Source organism: Procambarus clarkii, chromosome 52, assembly GCF_040958095.1.
Source record: "Procambarus clarkii isolate CNS0578487 chromosome 52, FALCON_Pclarkii_2.0, whole genome shotgun sequence".
Lineage (NCBI taxonomy): Eukaryota > Metazoa > Arthropoda > Malacostraca > Decapoda > Cambaridae > Procambarus > Procambarus clarkii.
In genome coordinates, this window is record NC_091201.1 from 19,485,448 (window position 1) to 19,506,532 (window position 21,085).

The 21,085-nt window shown below is 42.1% G+C and overlaps 1 protein-coding gene across 1 annotated transcript in view; it reads left to right on the forward strand.

The window, feature by feature from the left end:
• LOC123763679 (sphingomyelin phosphodiesterase) overlaps positions 1–21,085 on the forward strand; it is a gene marked incomplete in the record, with an annotated part of 310,341 nt that overhangs the window by 186,711 nt on the left and 102,545 nt on the right. The window contains 1 exon segment of the mRNA XM_069304313.1: positions 1,940–2,112. Coding sequence (XP_069160414.1) covers positions 1,940–2,112 — 173 coding nt within the window.

Here is a 21,085-nt window from a genome sequence, read left to right on the forward strand (position 1 = left end):
TCATACTAGCTTAGTAGTTCGCTATAGTGAACATATTTGTACATGGGTATATACAATATACAATGTGTGTATATAGTGTAATAGCAACAGGAGTATGTTGGGAGGAGCCGTTTTGGTGAGGAAGGTGATGTAATCTTAGCGTCGTCTGCTGGCTGCTGTGTGATTTCTCATGCAGTGTATGGTGGCCACTGTAAAGTTTGTACACAATACCGGCTTACTTGCATAGTTCTGGTGAATAAAACATGTAGATAGGTATACATAACATGTGTAAATAGTGTAATAAAAACAATAAGTCTGGTGAGGTGGGAGGAGCAAGATTAGCGAGTAAGATGTTGGAGGAGTGAGGGTGTGGCAGGTGATACTTGTGGATTTCTGAGTGTGTTGATGGTGAATGTATATAGTGTATGATAGTGTATAGTGTGTAAATAGATTGTATATATACATACATTAGCATGATGCATGGGAAATATGTGCAACATATGTGTACATATGTGTCATGCACATAACAGTGTTTTTGAATAATACGGATGTTCTACTGCCATAATATAGTGTACGTGTTCATTATACATAGGATTGGCATGAAAAAACAAATAAAATGTATTTGGAACTGTGTGCAAAAATGAACAAAAATATATTCGTGGCAACTTGCGCATCCTTCCCCGGGCGCCCTACCGGCCCCGAGGGCGTACGCCACGGGCAACCAAGGAATGATGACGTCACGCGCGAACTTACAGTCCCCATAGCAGCCAAAGTACGTACAATTTCGACCTTCTGTTACTATACACATACTCAGGGAAGGTTTTTTGACACTTTCAAAACAAAAAAGAATTTTTTCCAGAGAATTTATTTCCTGTGCACTGGGGGTGTCATATTTGGAAGCCGAGCAGTTGAGGGGTTAAAACCAAAAAATTAATGCATAAATGTTCATAATATGGCAAATAGGCCACTATGATTTATTAATCGAAGCATTAGTAATGAGACGCCTAGTGTTGTTCTTCAGTTATATCTTCCCCCAAATTAGAAACCTGTCATATGAAGAAAGATTGACAAAGCTTAAATTACATTCTCTGGAAATGTTAAGAATTAGGGGTGACATGATGGAGGTGTACAAGTGGATGAATAGACATAACACAGGGGATATTAATAGGGTATTAATAGTATCAACACAAGACAGAACACAAAACAATGGGTGTTAATTACATAAGTTTTAACTTAGGAAAGACCTGGGTAAATGCTGTTTCAGTAACAGGGTTGTTGATTTGTGGACCAATTACCATGTAATGTGGTGGAGGTAGGGTTCCTTGATTGCGTGAGTCCAACCACGCAATCATGTCCACGCTTGGGTTGGACCCAAGCGTGGGTTGGACATGTATATGAGTGGGATTGGGTGGTTATAAATAGGAGTTGCCTCGTATGGGCTAATAGGCCTTCTGCAGTTACTTGTATTCTCATGTTCTTATACCCCATGCCTTGAGCCACTTGTGTTCAGAAATAATACAGTATGGCCAAGTGCCTGTCTGCACTATCTGGCAAAATCTCCAGTTTTCCAGATTTGTTCGGATGTGGTGAAGTTGGCAGAAAGTTATCTGGACTTGATTTAAACTCTATGCCTGTCTGCAGTACTGAGCCAAACCTCCAGTTATCCAGATATTGTGGAGTTTTGCCAGAAAATGATCTGCATGTGATTTTGGCCAGATAACCCAAATATCTGGTTAAGCAGAATCCGGTTAAGCAAGCTCATGCAGTACTTAGATAAATCTACACAAACATTATCTAAATTTTCACTCAATCTCTAATGATGGATGATTTTCACATGTAAGTCTTTGCATTTCTGGTCGTAGCATTTCCTTATGTCTAATAGATTCTTACACATTTCTGCCTGGAATTACTAATAACTTACTTTAAACCTGCATTTTCTAACCATATTTTGCTCCACCAGGACTTGGATTTCATCATTTGGACTGGGGATCTTATACCACACATTGTATGGAACACTTCACGGGAAGGTAACTTGGAAGTGATCAGATCAGCCGTCCAGATGATCCATGACTACTTTCCTGGTGTGCCAGTCTTCCCAGCTATTGGTAACCACGAGTCCCATCCTGTCAATGCGTGAGTACCAATCATTCCTACCCATTTCAGTGCCTGAAAGAACACATTGACCACTTTCTGTAGGGCAGACGTAACTCTGTGTATCTATGTATTTAAGTCTGTAGGTTAGATTAGCATTTTAAAAGCACTACAGTCACCTTCTGTGGTTGATTGTTCAATAAATCCCTAAACTATATGTTTAACAGATCACTCACCCTGTCCATGAAGGACAGAAGAAAATGTATATATGCTGGTTAGCATTGTAAATGTGTGGCCACGACTGTGGTAGAAAAAAAAATGCCTGAATCCCATCCATCAATGCCTGAATCCTAACCATCTATAGTACCATATCATCCTTTGCAGATGACACTAGAGCACCACTTGGTTTCCGAACCCCTTGGGGACGAGACCCGTCATTTAACATGTAAGTTCGTAAATGAGAAATAAATGAAAAAAATAAACTAGAAATGTAAAAAAAAAAAAAATTATGAAAAATGTACATAAAACTCTAGGGGAAAAAATCGACAGGTTCATAGCATAAATGCGACCGTATTTTGTTTGTACTCGCCAATAAGTGAAGTCCTGATCCGCTTTATAAAAGTCCTTAATTGTTCCTAGCTGATTATTAAGACGTCTGGCAAACATCCTCTGGATGTTTCCTGCCAGCCTGCAGGAACATCCTGCCAGCCTGCAGGAACATCCTGCCAGCCTGCAGGAACATCCTGCCAGCCAGTCTGCCAGCCAGCCTGCCAGCCTGCTTGCCTCACTCTCTGCCTGCCTCCCTTCCTGCCATCCTGCTAACGGGTCGAGTGTGTTAGGATTAAAATTCGGGAGTGAGCCAGGCTCTCCCCCACCACGCCCCACCACTGACAAACCCACCCCTCCTACATCCCATACTCTCTCTTCAAGGTCACGCAGTTCAACCACATGACTAGCCCTGCCTGCCTGCCTCCCTCTCTGCCTGCCATCCAGCTTGCCTCCCTCTCTGCCTGCCATCCAGCCTGCCTGCCTCCCTCTGCCTGCCATCCAGCCTGCCTCCCTCTCTGCCTGCCATCCAGCCTGCCTCCCTCTCTGCCTGCCATCCAGCCTGCCTCCCTCTCTGCCTGCCATTTAGCCTGCCTCCCTCTCTGCCTGCCATCCAGCCTGCCTCCCTCTCTGCCTGCCATCCAGCCTGCCTCCCTCTCTGCCTGCCATTTAGCCTGCCTCCCTCTCTGCTTGCCGTCCAGCCTGCCTGCCATCTAGCCTGCCTGCCTGCCATATCCAGCCTGCCTCCCTCTCTGCCTGCCATCTAGCCTGCCTGCCATCCAGCCTGCCTCCCTCTCTGCCTGCCGTCCAGCCTGCCTCCCTCTCTGCCTGCCATCCAGCCTGCCTGCCATATCCAGTCTGCCTCCCTCTCTGCCTGCCATCCAGCCTGCCTGCCTGCCTGTCAGCCTGCCTGTCAGCCTGCCTGCCTGTCAGCCTGCCTGCCTGTCAGCCTGCCTGGCAGCCTGCCAAAAATATACGATGATGTACATTTAAGAAACAAAGCTGGGTCACAAGTTTGTCGAGTATGGTTAGGCTTATGGAGTCAGCCGGTCCCTCCCCCACCACCGACACCCCCCCCCCTCCAACCTACACACACACACACACACACACACACACACACACACACATAATAGCACTAGAGATCTGCTATGAGGATGATAAACTAATGATGATAAATGCATATAGTCCACCGCCAAGCAGCACATGGTCAAAGGAGGAGCTAGATAGTAAACGTGAAGGTCTTATAACAATAATGAGAGAGATTATAGCGAGAGCGGATAACGATAGATCACGACTGTTGATAGTCGGTGACTTCAACTTGAAATCCATAGACTGGGAAGCATATGAAGCTAAAACAGAAGATTTTTGGACCTGTAAATTTGTAGACCTCATCCTGGAAACATTCTTGTATCAACATGTTAAACAAGCTACGAGGATGAGGGAAGGGGACGTTCCCTCCATGCTAGATTTGATATTTACCAGGAAGGAGGAAGAGATATTTGACATTCAGTACCTTCCTCCCTTGGGTAAAAGTGACCATGTCTTTTTGGGAATAAAGTATGCAATGCGTTATAAGCTGGAAGAAAATAAGGAGGTTGAAGCAGTTGAAAAACCAGACTTCAGGAGAGGACATTATGGTGACCTTAGAAATTTTTTTAGTGAGTATAATTGGACAGACTTGATGCTAGGCAAGGAAGTGAATGAGATGTATGGCAAGTTTTGTGAAATATATGATAAAGGCACAAAAAAATTTATACCAAAACAGAGATGCAGAACTAGGAAACAGGATTGGTTCAATAGAAATTGCGAGAGGGCTAGAGACCGAAAGACACAAAAATGGAATCAATACAGGAAGAGGCCGAACCCCCAAACATACCAGCGATACAAAGATGCGAGAAACAACTACACGGCAGTGAGGAGAGAGGTAGAAAGAAATTTTGAAAAAGGGATTGCGGACAAATGTAAAACAGAACCAGGTCTATTCTATAAATTCATAAACAACAAATTGCAGGTAAAGGATAATATTCAGAGGTTGAAAATGGGAAATAGATTCACGGAAGATGAAAAGGAAATGTGTGAAACACTAAACGAAAAGTTCCAAAGTGTGTTTGTACAAAATGAAATCTTTAGGGAACCAGATACAATAAGAATTCCAGAGAACAACATAGAACACATAGAGGTGTCTAGAGACGAAGTGGAAAAAATGCTCAAGGAGCTCGGTAAGAACAAAGCAGCTGGCCCAGATGGCGTTTCACCATGGGTTCTGAGAGAATGTGCATCTGAGCTCAGCATTCCACTTCACCTGATCTTTCAGGCATCCCTGTGTACAGGAATCGTAGCAGACGGGTGGAAACAGGCTAACATAGTTCCAATCTACAAAAGTGGCAGCAGGGAAGACCCCCTCAATTATAGACCTGTATCATTGACAAGTGTAATAGTGAAAGTATTTGAAAAACTAATCAAAACTAAATGGGTAGAACACCTAGAGAGAAATGATATAATATCAGACAGACAGTATGGTTTTCGATCTGGAAGATCCTGTGTATCGAATTTACTCAGTTTCTATGATCGAGCCACAGAGATATTACAGGAAAGAGATGGTTGGGTTGACTGCATCTATCTGGACCTAAAAAAGGCTTTCGACAGAGTTCCACATAAGAGGTTGTTCTGGAAACTGGAAAATATTGGAGGGGTGACAGGTAAGCTTCTATCATGGATGAAAAATTTTCTGACTGATAGAAAAATGAGGGCAGTAATCAGAGGCAATGTATCAGAATGGAGAAATGTCACAAGTGGAGTACCACATGGTTCAGTTCTTGCACCAGTGATGTTTATTGTGTACATAAATGATCTACCAGTTGGTATACAGAATTATATGAACATGTTTGCTGATGATGCTAAGATAATAGGAAGGATAAGAAATTTAGATGACTGTCATGCCCTTCAAAAAGACCTGGACAAAATAAGTATATGGAGCACCACTTGGCAAATGGAATTTAATGTTAATAAATGTCATGTTATGGAATGTGGAATAGGAGAACATAGACCCCACACAACCTATATATTATGTGAGAAATCTTTAAAGAATTCTGATAAAGAAAGAGATCTAGGAGTGGTTCTAGATAGAAAACTATCACCTGAGGACCACATAAAGAATATTGTGCAAGGAGCCTATGCTATGCTTTCTAACTTCAGAATTGCATTTAAATACATGGATGGCGATATACTAAAGAAATTGTTCATGACTTTTGTTAGGCCAAAGCTAGAATATGCAGCTGTTGTGTGGTGCCCATATCTTAAGAAGCACATCAACAAACTGGAAAAGGTGCAAAGACATGCTACTAAGTGGCTCCCAGAACTGAAGGGCAAGAGCTACGAGGAGAGGTTAGAAGCATTAAATATGCCAAAACTAGAAGACAGAAGAAAAAGAGGTGATATGATCACTACATACAAAATAGTAACAGGAATTGACAAAATCGACAGGGAAGACTTCCTGAGACCTGGAACTTCAAGAACAAGAGGTCATAGATTTAAACTAGCTAAACACAGATGCCGAAGAAATATAAGAAAATTCACCTTCGCAAATAGAGTGGTAGACGGTTGGAACAAGTGAGAAGGTGGTGGAGGCCAAGACCGTCAGTAGTTTCAAAGCGTTATATGACAAAGAGTGCTGGGAAGACGGGACACCACGAGCGTAGCTCTCATCCTGTAACTACACTTAAGTAATTACTTAGGTAATTACACACACACAAAAGACACACACACAAAAAGACCAAAAGACACAAAAATGGAATCAATACAGGAAGAGGCCGAACCCCCAGACATACCTGCGATACAAAGATGTGAGAAACAACTACACGGCAGTGAGGAGAGAGGCAGAAAGAAATTTTGAAAAAGGGATTGCAGACAAATGTAAAACAGAACCAGGTCTATTCTATAAATTCATAAACAACAATTTGCAGGTAAAGGATAATATTCAGAGGTTGAAAATGGGAAATATTTTCACGGAAGATGAAAAGGAAATGTGTGAAACACTAAACGAAAAGTTCCAAAGTGTGTTTGTACAAAATGAAATCTTTAGGGAACCAGATACAATAAGAATTCCAGAGAACAACATAGAGCACATAGAGGTGACTAGAGACGAAGTGGAAAAAATGCTCAAGGAGCTCGGTAAGAACAAAGCAGCTGGCCCAGATGGCGTTACCATGGGTTCTGAGAGAATGTGCATCTGAGCTCAGCATTCCACTTCACCTGATCTTTCAGGCATCCCTGTGTACAGGAATCGTAGCAGATGTGTGGAAACAGGCTAACATAGTTCCAATCTACAAAAGTGGCAGCAGGGAAGATCCCCTCAATTATAGACCTGTATTATTGACAAGTGTAATAGTGAAAGTATTGGAAAAACTAATCAAAACTAAATGGGTAGAACACCTAGAGAGAAATGATATAATATCAGACAGACAGTATGGTTTTCAATCTGGAAGATCCTGTGTATCGAATTTACTCAGTTTCTATGATCGAGCCACAGAGATATTACAGGAAAGAGATGGTTGGGTTGACTGCATCTATCTGGACCTAAAAAAGGCTTTCGACAGAGTTCCACATAAGAGGTTGTTCTGGAAACTGGAAAATATTGGAGGGGTGAGAGGTAAGCTTCTATCATGGATGAAAAATTTTCTGACTGATAGAAAAATGAGGGCAGTAATCAGAGGCAATGTATCGGAATGGAGAAATGTCACAAGTGGAGTACCACAGGGTTCAGTTCTTGCACCAGTGATGTTTATTGTGTACATAAATGATCTACCAGTTGGCATACAGAATTATATGAACATGTTTGCTGATGATGCTAAGATAATAGGAAGGATAAGAAATTTAGATGATTGTCATGCCCTTCAAGAAGACCTGAACAAAATAAGTAGATGGAGCACCACTTGGCAAATGGAATTTAATGTTAATAAATGTCATGTTATGGAATGTGGAATAGGAGAACATAGACCCCACACAACCTATATATTATGTGAGAAATCTTTAAAGAATTCTGATAAAGAAAGAGATCTAGGGGTGGTTCTAGATAGAAAACTATCACCTGAGGACCACATAAAGAATATTGTGCAAGGAGCCTATGCTATGCTTTCTAACTTCAGAATTGCATTTAAATACATGGATGGCGATATACTAAAGAAATTGTTCATGACTTTTGTTAGGCCAAAGCTAGAATATGCAGCTGTTGTGTGGTGCCCATATCTTAAGAAGCACATCAACAAACTGGAAAAGGTGCAAAGACATGCTACTAAGTGGCTCCCAGAACTGAAGGGTAGGAGCTACGAGGAGAGGTTAGAAGCATTAAACATGCCAAAACTAGAAGACAGAAGAAAAAGAGGTGATATGATCACTACATACAAAATAGTAACAGGAATTGATAAAATCGACAGGGAAGATTTCCTGAGACCTGGCACTTCAAGAACAAGAGGTCATAGATTTAAACTAGCTAAACACAGATGCCGAAGAAATATAAGAAAATTCACCTTCGCAAATAGAGTGGTAGACGGTTGGAACAAGTTAAGTGAGAAGGTGGTGGAGGCCAAGACCGTCAGTAGTTTCAAAGCGTTATATGACAAAGAGTGCTGGGAAGATGGGACACCACGAGCGTAGCTCTCATCCTGTAACTACACTTAGGTAATTACACTTAGGTAATTACACACACTCTCTGTCTCAAAGGTCACGTGGTTCACCTCAACATCCATACATCCCTTCCTGCCTGCCTCCTTCCCAGTCTGTTTGCCTGCCAGCCTGCCTGCCTGCCATCCAGCCTGCCTGCCTGCCTGCCTACCTGCCTGCCTGCCAGCCAGCCTGCCTGCCTGCCTGCCTGCCTGCCTGCCTGCCTGCCTGCCTGCCTGTCTGTCTGCCTGCCTGCCTGCCTGCCTGCCTGCCTGCCTGCCTGCCTGCCTGCCTGCCTGCCAGCCAGCCTGCCAGCCAGCCTGCCTGCCTGCCTGCCAGTCAGCCAGCCAGCCAGCCTGCCTGCCAGCCTGCCTGCCTGCCTGCCTGCCTGCCTGCCAGCCAGCCAGCCAGCCAGCCAGCCAGCCAGCCAGCCAGCCTGCCTGCCTGCCTGCCTGCCTGCCTGCCTGCCTTTCCCTCCCTCCCTAATTCTCACTACTTCCCTCTCTTCCTGCCTACCCCCTAGCATCTCTCCCTACCTCCCCTTCCCTTCTAGCATCTCTCCTTCCCTCCCTTTCTCACTAATTCTCCCCCTCTCTCACTGATTCTCCCCCTTTCTCTCTGATTCTCCCCCTTTCTCTCATACTGCCTCCCACCTAAGCTCCCCCATCTATCCACCCACCAGTCAGCCATCACTGACACAATGCTTGCATTTGGAGCCGACATGGTGCACAGATGTTTCTTGATTGTGCAGATATGTAAAACAAAAGCACAGAATGAACATTCCAGCCTTATGACAATTCAAAATAATAGGAATAATAGGCCATGAATCTGTGAAGTCACAGTGGGCAAACTGGACCATCTCCCACCCACCACCACAGGCCGGCGTGACACTTGGCGGACTCCTTCCTACCCGAACAGCATGACTCCCCAACCCCAATCGTGAAACTAGAAGTTTCGGATAACTAAAGTTCGGAAACCAAGTGGTGCTCTGTATATGATTTTTAATGAGAGTAGACAACATAGAGGCCACAGCAAACCTCCAATCAAATGTAAATCAGGTCTTTCAATAGCCTACAGAAAATATGGTATTTAACCTCTGTGATGTGTCGTGTTTATTGGGAAATTCCCAGTGCGCCGAAAATCAAGTGTTTGCAAAATTATTTTTTTCTTTGTAAGAAAGTTCTTTGTAAGAAAAAATATTCTTTGTAATTCCCTTCCCTGAACATATACATGTAAAAAAATAAATGTCAAATTTCTCTTACTTTGGCTGTGGGGACGTGGACAAAGTCGTGCTTGTAGGTCTAAGGGACCCAACAAGCGAGATGGAATATTCAATCAATTCAATTTCAACAATAAGATAATCGACTGGGAAAAAATAAATGTAGACCTTGCACCCATTCAATGGGAGACGGTCTTAAGAGATAAAAATCTCCCACATAGACAGGAGGAGCTCCAGCATATTTCAGCAATCCTAAGTATTGTAGTACAGGATGATGATAGTGAGTGGGGTCCCAGAGAACATAAAGGTATTGTGTTTTTAAAAAATAGGTGAGATAACAAGAATGTGCCAAGGGAAGTGAAAAATTGGATGAGAAAAAGTTGCCCTAGTGTTTCCAGTGCAGAGAAGAACATTCAAGATGGCCGCCGGCAAGAGGAAATACAAAACAGACCTTGATTTTGCTGGATTCAATGAAGAAAGCATTGATATAACCAGTCTATACAACAAGTTGGTAAAATTAGATACTATAGTGAACTCTCATGTAGAAATAATTAGTAAATTGAAAGAAAGTAATGACCATTTAAATAGCAAAGTTGTATGTCTAGAGGGTTTAGTGAAAGACTTGTGAAAGGATAAGAATCATTTGGAAAGAAACTGCAAAGCCATGGAAGAAGAAAATAAACTCTTAAAAATAGCTATGGAAGAAGTTAAAGTAAATTTAAACATAAATGACTACAATAGGTTAGGCAAGGAAATTCAACAGGAGAAACAGCTTTTGTCAGCACAGATGGAGGAATCTACACAGGAAATAGAACAGTGCAAGAAAGATATGCAACTCACCTATGCACAAGTGGCCAAGGAGGAGGAAAAAATTGAAGAAGCAGTAAAGGAAGACAAACACTGCAGCAACCAAGATTAAACAAACATTAGGCTGGAAGTGAGAAAAGAATTGGCATCTATCTTGAGATTATCTTGAGATGATTTCGGGGCTTTAGTGTCCCCGTGGCCCGGTCCTCGACCAGGCCTCCCCCCCCAGGAAGCAGCCCGTGACAGCTGACTAACACCCAGGTACCTCTTTTACTGCTAGGTAACAGGGGCATAAGGTGAAAGAAACTCTGCCCATTGTTTCTCGCCGGCGCCTGGGATCGAACCCAGGACCACAGGATCACAAGTCCAGCGTGCTGTCCGCTCGGCCGACCGGCTCCCTATCGGCTCGGCCCGGCCCGGCTCGGCCGATCTAACCCGAAGTTGGTGCAAAACACAGTTGATCGGAGTAAGTCCCTGATAATTTTTGGCTGCAAAGAAAAGGAGATAACATCTAGGTCAGAAAGAACTGTAGAAGAAGCAAAAGTAGTAGATAAAATTGTTGGCCTCGTGGAAGGTCTTACAACCATAGAGAATGTGTGTGACTACAGGAGAATAGGCAGATATGTAAAAGGGAATGATTGACCTTTTAGGATCACCCTAAATGGTGCCAAACAGATGGAAGAAGTACTAAGGAATTCTAGAAAATTACAAAGTGATGAGGATGGGAAAGTGTGGTCGTTAAGACGAGATCTTTCAAAAGAGGATAGGGAAGAGCTGAAACTGAACCTCGCTGAGGCAAAACGTTTAAATGAGAGCAGGAATAAAGAAGAAATCAATTCTTTTTTCTACAAAGTGATAAGGGTAGGCAGACCAGTAAAGTGGTACATAAAGGCAAACCAACTAAATCATTAGAGAGAGAGGGAGTGAAAAATAAGAAGAGGGGAACAAGTTCTTGAAGATTGCATACACCAACATAGATGGAGTAAGATCAAAGATACTGGAGTTAAGTGATGTAATACAGCTGCAGACACCAGACATTGTTGCACTCACGGAGACAAAACTTGAAGATGTTATTTTAAATGAGGTCATATTCCCATGGGGCTACTCAATTTGGAGACGGGACAGAAAAATTAGTGAAGGTGGTGGCGTTGCTGTGCTGGTGAAAGAACACCTAAAAGTGAACGAAATAATGACTGCCAATCCACAAGAAGTTGACATAATAGCACTAGAGATCTGCCATGAGGATGATAAACTAATGATCATAAATGCATATAGTCCACCGCCAAGCAGCACATGGTCAAAGGAGGAGCTAGATAGTAAACGAGAAGGTTTTATAACAATACCGAGAGAGATCATAGCGAGAGCGGATAATGATAGATCACGACTGTTGATAGATGATGACTTCAACTTGAAATCCATAGACTGGGAAGCATATGAAGCTAAAACAGAAGATTTTTGGACCTGTAAATTTGTAGACCTCATCCTGGAAACATTCTTGTATCAACATGTTAAACAAGCTACGAGGGTCAAATCAAATCCATGCTAAATTTGATATTTACCAGGAAGGAGGAAGAAATATTTGACATTCAGTACCTTCCTCCCTTGGGTAAAAGTGACCATGTCTTTTTGGGAATAAAGTATGCAATGTGTTATAATCTGGAAGAAAATACGAAGGTTGATGCAATTGAAAAACCTGACTTTAGGAGAGGACATTATGGCAACCTTAGAAATTTTTTTAGTGAGTATAATTGGACAGACTTGTTGCTAGGCAAGGAAGTGAATGAGATGTGTGTCAAGTTTTGTGAAATATATGATAAAGGCACAAAAAAAATTTATACCAAAACAGAGATGCAGAATTAGGAAACAGGATTGGTTCAACAGAAATTGTGAGAAAACCAGAGACCAAAAGACACAAAAATGGAATCAATAAAGGAAGAGGCCAAACTCCCAAACATACCAGCGATACAAAGATGCGAGAAACAACTACATGGCAGTGAGGAGAGACGCAGAAAGAAATTTTGAAAAAGAGATTGCAGACAAATGTAAAACAGCACCAGGTCTATTCTATAAATTCATAAACAACAAATTGCAGATAAAGGATAATATTCAGAGGTTGAAAATGGGAAATAGATTCACGGAAAATGAAAATGAAATGTGTGAAACATTAAACAAAAAGTTCCAAAGTGTGTTTGTCCAAAATGAAATCTTCAGGGAACCAGACACAAAAAGAATTCCAGAGAACAACATAGAGCTCATAGAGGTGTCTAGAGATGAAGTGGAAAAAATGCTCAAGGAGCTAAATAAGAACAAAGCAGTTGGTCCAGATGGAGTTTCAACATGGGTTCTGAGAGAATGTGCACCTGAGCTCAGCATTCCAATTCAACTGATTTTTCAGGCATCCCTGTTTACAGGAGTTGTAGCTGATGTGTGGAAAAAGGCTAACATAGTTCCAATCTACAAAAGTGGAAGCAGGGAAGACCCCCTTAATTATAAACCTGTATCATTGACAAGTGTAATAGTCAAAATATTGGAAAAAATAATTAAAACACAATGGGTAGAACACCTGGAGAGAAATGATATTATAACAGACAGACAGTATGGTTTTCGATCTGGAAGATCCTGTGTATTGAATTTACTCAGTTTCTGTGATCGAGCAACCGAGATATTACAGGAAAGAGATAGTTGGGTGGACTGCATAGATGCAGTCAACCTTAAAAAGTTGGACCTAAAAAAGGCTTTCAACAGAGTTCCACATAAGAGGTTGTTCTGGAAACTGGAAAATATTGGAGGGGGTGACAGGTAAGCTTCTAACATGGATGAAAAGTTTTCTGACTGATAGAAAAATGAGGGCAGTGATCAGAGGCAATGTATCAGACTGGAGAAATGTCACAAGTGGAGTACCACAGGGTTCAGTTCTTGCACCAGTGATGTTTATTGTCTACATAAATGATCTACCAGTTGGTATACAGAATTATATGAACATGTTTGCTGATGATGCTAAGATAATAGGAAGGATAAGAAACTTAGATGATTGTCATGCTCTTCAAGATGACCTGGACAAAATAAGTATATGGAGCACCACTTGGCAAATGGAATTTAATGTTAATAAATGCCATGTTATGGAATGTGAAATAGGAGAACATAGACCCCACACAACCTATATACTATGTGAGAAATCTTTAAAGAATTCTGATAAAGAAAGAGATCTAGGGGTGGTTCTAGATAGAAAACTATCACCTGAGGACCACATGAAGAACATTGTGCGCGGAGCCTATGCCACGCTTTCTAACTTCAGAATTGCTTTTAAATACATGGATGGCGATATACTAAAGAAATTGTTCACGACTTTTGTTAGGCCAAAGCTAGAATATGCAGTGGTTGTGTGGTGCCCATATCTTAAGAAGCACATCAACAAACTGGAAAAGGTGCAAAGACATGCTACTAAGTGGCTCCCAGAACTGAAGGGCAAGAGCTATGAGGAGAGGTTGGAGGCATTAAATATGCAAAAACTAGAAGACAGAAGAAAAAGAGGTGATATGATCACTACAAACAAAATAGTAACAGGAATTGATAAAATCGGTAGGGAAGATTTCCTGAGACCTGGAACTTTAACCCTTTAACTGCGCAATGCGCCTGCAGGCCCAGGCTTCTGGTGCGCAACGCGCCTCCGGGTATTTGTATTTTTCACGTTCCATTCAAAACTCCCGCATCTACATGGGGTTCACATCAGCTTCCTCAGGGCTCTTGTAAACAGACGCCATCTTTAAAAAAAATCGTGGTCCACATTCTCAGGTGTGGGAGCCTCAGTAGTGAGTGAGCAACCAAGGCTGGCACTCGCAGCATGAGTGCACAGCACTGCTGTTCAGCGTGTGACCACAGCATCGCCTAATAATGTCATAATATATATATAACTTGTATTATTTAGCCATGATAGTATTATAGAAGAGCCTGAGTGTAATAATGACTGGGTACAATGTTCAAATATCAGTGATTCAATGCTGTTCACGATGTTCACAGTGATAGCCACAGCACCACAGCATTATTTCGTCCATCTAGGAATCTTCAAACGATTTTTTAGGTTCCTTTTCAAAATAAACGTGTGGTCCATTATTCATTTATAGGAATTTGTGATCAGGATTGTGATTATAATTAGCGTTGAGCGTAGTATTGTGGAAGGAGGAATTGTGGTGAGGGAGAGAGAGAATTGAGGTACCCTCACTGTGTGGCAGCCACTCTTGTTTTGCTCACCATACTAGCTTCGTGGTTCGCTATGGGAACACACATGTACATGGGTATATACAGTGTGTGTATGTATATAGTGTAATAACAGCAACAGGAGTATGTTGAGAGGAGCTAAGAACATAAGAACAAAGGTAACTGCAGAAGGCCTATTGGCCCATACGAGGCAGCTGCTATTGGCCCATACGAGGCAGCTGCTATTGGCCCATACGAGGCAGCTGCTATTTGCCCATACGAGGCAGCTGCTACGCGATGTTCTGAATGTGTTGATGGTAAATGTATATAGTGTGTGACAGTGTATAGTGTGTACATATTTTGTAAATATACATAAATGAACATGAAACAATGGCGTGAATAACTGTATGATGGGAGGGGCAAAGTTGGCGAATACAATATTGGAGAAGTGAGGGAGGGAGGGCTGGCAGGGTGTGACAGCTCTCACTCGCGGTGTTCTGAATGTGTTGATGGTGAATGTATATAGTGTGTGACAGTGTATAGTCTGTAAATAGATTGTATATATACATAAATTAGCAAGATACATGGTAAATATGTGCAACATGTGTGTACACAAGTGTCATGCACGTAACAGTGTCCATGGACAGTATGGATGTTTTACTGCCGTAATATAGTGTACATGTTCATTATTCATAGGATTAGCACATAAAAACAAATAAAATGTATTTGGAACTGCGCGCATAAAATTAACAAAAATATATTCGCGGCAACTCGCGTGCCCCACCCCGGGCGCCCCACCGGCCCCGGGAGCTTACTGCACTGGCGCACGGGGAATGATGACGTCACACGCCACCTTATGGACCCCATAGCAGCCAAAGTAAGTACAATTTCGAAATTCTGTTGCTATACCCATATACAGGGAGGGGTTTTTGACACTTTCAGAACTAAAAAGAATTTTTTCCCGAGAATTTATTTCTTGCGCACTGGGGGGTGTCATATTTATAGGCCGCACAGTTAAAGGGTTAAGAACAAGAGGTCATAGATTTAAAACTAGCTAAACACAGATGCCGAAGAAATATAAGAAAATTCACTTTCGCAAACAGAGTGGTAGACGGTTGGAACAAGTTAAGTGAAAAGGTGGTGGAGGCCAAGACTGTCAGTAGTTTCAAAGCGTTATATGACAAAGAGTGCTGGGAAGATGGGACACCACGAGCGGAGCTCTAATCCTGTAACTACACTTAGGTAATTACACTTAGGTAATTACAGGGAATAGCTAAACTGACAGCTGAAGCTTACAAGGTAAACAACTCGGAAAACATCATTCATTGGAAGCCTACCAGCCATCCAGAAGGAGTGGGAAAGGAACAACAACAATTCTAATATACCAGGGGCGGAGGCTTTAGTCAGGGATGAAACTGAGGCTGGAACTCAGGAAGTTGTAAACTCTGACTCAGTAGGCCCGGATGTAGATGACAGTAAACTAGAAAGTGTACCAGACAGCACTGACAGCTCGATAGGTACAGACACTACGACGGTTCCCGATAGAGCAATTCAGAACAGACAGACTTATGCAAAGGGCATATGCAGACATAGATATGCTGGTAATAAGAAAGGATTAGAATGCAGTTACCAACATCCCAAAAAATGTTTAAATATGCTTAGGAAAGGTGAGTGTCGATTTGGATCAGCTGCCCACACTTTCGCGTGAAAGGCACGGAATGCTACATAAAGAGTGGCAAGCAGGGTAATGCAGTTACCAACATCCCAAAAAATGTTTAAATATGCTTAGGAAAGGTGAGTGTCGATTTGGATCAGTTGCCCACACTTTCGCGTGAAAGGCACGGAATGCTACATAAAGAGTGGCAAGCAGGGTAATGAATTTGGAGGAAACTCTTTAAATTTTTTATACCAGACCGACAGAGAATTCAAAAGAAGGAGCATGGAGAGTGTATGGAACTGGATACCAGATCCACTTGCATTCCAGAATTACAGATACAATTACACACCGAAAGGGAACTACAACTACGACAGGCAACTGCCCTACAACAATCAGTACTGGTCAGAACAAACTCATTATGTCCACGCATAATGGGCTTGCCAAAAAAGTCTCCCATTCAAACTATCACTAATAGAGTAACCTCATTCATTTTTGCCAACATACAAGGACTGAAAACAAGAACAAACAACAAAGTACAGTTCATAAATGGCCTCCTCATGGAGTCAAATGCAGTATTTGGAGCTTTCACGGAAACCCATGCAGGGGAATTGTTGGACAGTGAGATCTGGATTCCAGGATATAACCTATACAGGTGTGATAGGAATATTAGGTCACATGGAGGAGTGGGTCTGCATATTAGGGAAGACCTTGTATGCTCGGAGCTCCTAAACGTTACAAATGAGGTGGTAGAGGTATTGGGATTAAAAATAGAGAAAATAAATTTAGTGATTATTCTAATATACAAACCGCCAGATGCAACGGCTGAGGAATTCACAGAACAGATAAACAAAATAGAGAATAGCCTTGATAATTTGGAGAACCCGATACCTGATATTATCTTCCTAGGTGACTTCAACTTGCCTAGTCTCAGGTGGAAAATAGCAAACAATAATATTATACCAGGAAATCTATCAGGACCTAACCAACCACAGATTAGAGAACTATTTAGATTCTGTGACAAATTTTCACTCAATCAGCAGATATCGGAGCCAACAAGAAATTAAAATATTCTAGATCTGGTCTTTACGAACAATGAAGACATTATCAGAGACATTACGATACGCCCATTGAAGTGCAAACGACCATCAATACTTAGAATAGACCTAAAACGTTTATAAAGCGAGAGGGGCTATTCAGTAAATTCAATTTTAATAATAAAAGGATAGACTGGGAGATAATAAACAGGGAACTTACAAACATTCCATGGGAAACTGTTTTAACCCCTTAACTGCGTTGCCTCCAAATGTGACACCCCCGCAGTGCGCAGGAAATAAATTCTCTGGAAAAAAATCTTTTTTCTTTTTAAAGTGTCAAAAACCCTTCCCTCAGTATGGGTATGTAAAAAAAAAAGTCGAAATTGTACTTACTTTGGCTGCTATGGGGTCCGGAAGTTGGGGCGTGATGTCATCATTCCCCGTGCGCTCGTGCCGTAAGCTCTCGGGGGTGGTGGGGCGCTCGGGGCGGGGCGCGCGAGTTGCCGCAAATATATTTTCGTTAATTTTTTGCGCACATTTCCAAATACATTTTCATTGTTTTTATGTGCCAATCCAATGTATAATGAACACGTACATTATAATATCGCAGTACAACATCCGTACTGTCCGAAGACACTGTGTTACGTGCATGAAACTTGTGTACACATATGCAGCACATATTTACTATGTATCATGCTAATTTGTGTATATATACAATCTATTTACACACTATACACTGTCACACACTATATACATTCACCATCAACACATTCAGAACACCGCGTAGCAGCTGCTTCGTATGGGCCAATAGCAGCTGCCTCGTATGGGCCAATAGCAGCTGCCTCGTATGGGCCAATATCAGCTGCCTCGTATGGGCCAATAGCAGCTGCCCCGTATGGGCCAATAGCAGCTGCCCCGTATGGGCCAATAGCAGCTGCCCCATATGGGCCAATAACAGCTGCCTCGTATGGGCCAATAGCAGCTGCCGCATATGGGCCAATAGCAGCTGCCTCGTATAGGCCAATAGCAGCTGCCTCGTATGGGCCAAGAGGAGCTGCCTCGTATGGGCCAATATCAGCTGCCTCGTATGGGCCAATAGCAGCTGCCCCGTATGGGCCAATAGCAGCTGCCTCGTATGGGCCAATAGGAGCATTTGGCCATGAACACATTCAGAACACCTTGAGTGAGAGCAGCCAGTCTTCCTCACTCCAACATCTTACTCGCCAACATTGCTCCTCCCACCATATTGTTATAGTTCTTATTACACATGTTCTATATACCTATCTACATGTTTAATTTACCAGAACTATACAAGTAAGCCGGTATTGTGTCCAAACAGTACAGTGGCCACCATACACTGCATGAAAAATCACACAGCAGACGACGCTACGATTATGTCACCTCCCTCACCAAATAGCTCCTCTCAACATTCTCCTGTTGCTGTTCTTACACTATATACACACTATATATACCCATGTATATATGTGTTGCCCATAGCGAACCACTAAGCTAGTATGGTGAGCAAAACAAGAGTGGCAGCCACACACACACAATGAGGCTACCTCAATTCTCGCCCTCCCTCCCTCATCAAAATTCCTCCTTCCACAATACTACGCACAACGCTAATTATAACCACAATCCTGGTCACTAATTCCTGTAAATGAATAATTGACCACACGTTTATTTTGAAAAGGAACTTAAGAAATCATTTGAAGATTCCTAGATGAACGAAATAATGCTGTGGTGCTGTGGCTAGCGCTGTGAACATCATGAACAGCATTGAATCACTGATATTTGAACACTGTACCCAGTCATTATCACACTCAGGCTCTAATATAACACTATCATAGCTAAATAATACAAGTTATATATATATTTTGACATTATTAGGCGATGCTGTGGTCACATGCTGAACAGCAGTGCTGTACGCTCATGCTGCGAGCGCCAGCCTTGGTTGCTCACACACTACTGAGGCTCCCACACCCAGGAATGTGGACCACGATTTTTTTTAAAGATGGCATCTGTTTACAAGAGCCCTGAGGAAGCTGATGTGAACCCCATGTAGCCGCGGGAGTTTTGAATGGAATGTGAAAAATACAAATACCCGGAGGCATGTTGCGCAAACCAGACGTGAGCCTGCAGGCGCGTTGCGCAGTTTAAGGGTTAAGTAATACAAGTCCTACAGAAGGAATAGAAAAACTGACTTCGGAAGCGTATCAAGTCTGTCTGAAACATGTTCCTTTGAGGAAAGCCAGAAAGAGATGTAACGTAGAAAGAGAACGCAGATGACAGTTTAAACGCATGAAAAAAATAACAGAACTGCTTATGCAGACACGAATTTCCCATCAAAGAAGGAATAATTTAAATAGGGAGATTGAAGAAATCGAGCGGAAATTTAAACACTCATATGAAACTGAAGAAAGGCAGTTAGAACAGAAAGCAATTCAGGAAATAAAGAAAAATCCAAAATATTTCTTCTCATATGCGAAATCAAAAGCAAAAACTACTGCCAGTATTGGACCTATTCGTACAAGTGAAGGTTCATACACGGAGGATGACAGAAATTAGTGAAATCCTAAAAAAGCAGTATGAGGACATGTTTAGCACTCCAATAAACAACATGAAAGTGGAAGATCCAGACAATTTCTTTATGCGGGATATTCATACCCCTGTAAATATAACTGATATCAACACGAGCGCACTAAATTTTGAAAGAGAAATTGAAAACATGCCCATGCACTCGGCCCCAGGTCCAGACTCATGGAATTCAATATTTATAAAGAAATGCAAAGTGCCGGTAGCACAGGCACTCAGTATAGTGTGGAGGAAGAGCTTGGACACGGGGGAGATACCAGATGCACTTAAAGTAGCAGACATAGCCCCTCTACACAAGGGAGGAAGCAAAGCATTGGCAAAGAATTATAGACCAGTTGCACTAACATCGCACATCATAAAAGTATTTGAGAAAGTGATTAGGAGTCAGGTCACCAATTTCATGGAGACCAATTACCTTCACAACCCAGGCCAACATAGATTTCGAGCGGGAAGATCGTGCCTCTCACAGCTACTTGAGCACTACGACAAAGTCACTGAGGCATTAGAAGAAAAACTGAATGCTGATGTGATATACACGGACTTCGCAAAGGCTTTCGATAAATCTGACCATGGCGTGATAGCACACAAAATTAAGTCAATGGGAATAACCGGTAAAGTAGGACGCTGGATACTCAGTTTTCTGTCAAACAGAACTCAGCGAGTAACGGTCAACCATATAAAATCTAGTCCAAGAGCAGTTAAAAGCTCTGTACCTCAGGGTACAGTCCTTGCACCGCTGCTTTTCCTTATTCTCATATCAGATATAGACAAAAATTCAAGTCACAGCTTCGTATCATCCTTTGCAGATGACACAAAAATCAGTATGAAAATTACCTCGGCTGAAGACATTGAAAAACTTCAAGCTGATATTAATAAAGTTTTCGACTGAGCATCAGAAAATAACATGATGTTTAACAGTGATAAATTCCAGGTACTCACGTACGGTAAAAATGAGGACCTTAAACATAATACAGTACAAAACACAATCAAATATACCCATAGTAGGAAAACAGCATGTCAAGGATTTGGGAATAATAATGTCTGACGACCTAACGTTTAAGGAGCATAACCAAGCAAATATTGCGACAGCCAGAAAAATGATAGGATGGATTACGAGAACTTTCAAATCCAGGGATCCCATCACAATGGTTGTACTCTTCAAGTCACTTGTGTTGTCCCGTCTTGAGTACTGCTCAGTACTCACTTCCCCCTTCAGAGCAGGAGAGATTGCTGAAATAGAGGGAATACAGAGAACATATATGGCACGCATAGACGCAATAAAGCACCTAAATTATTGGGATCGTC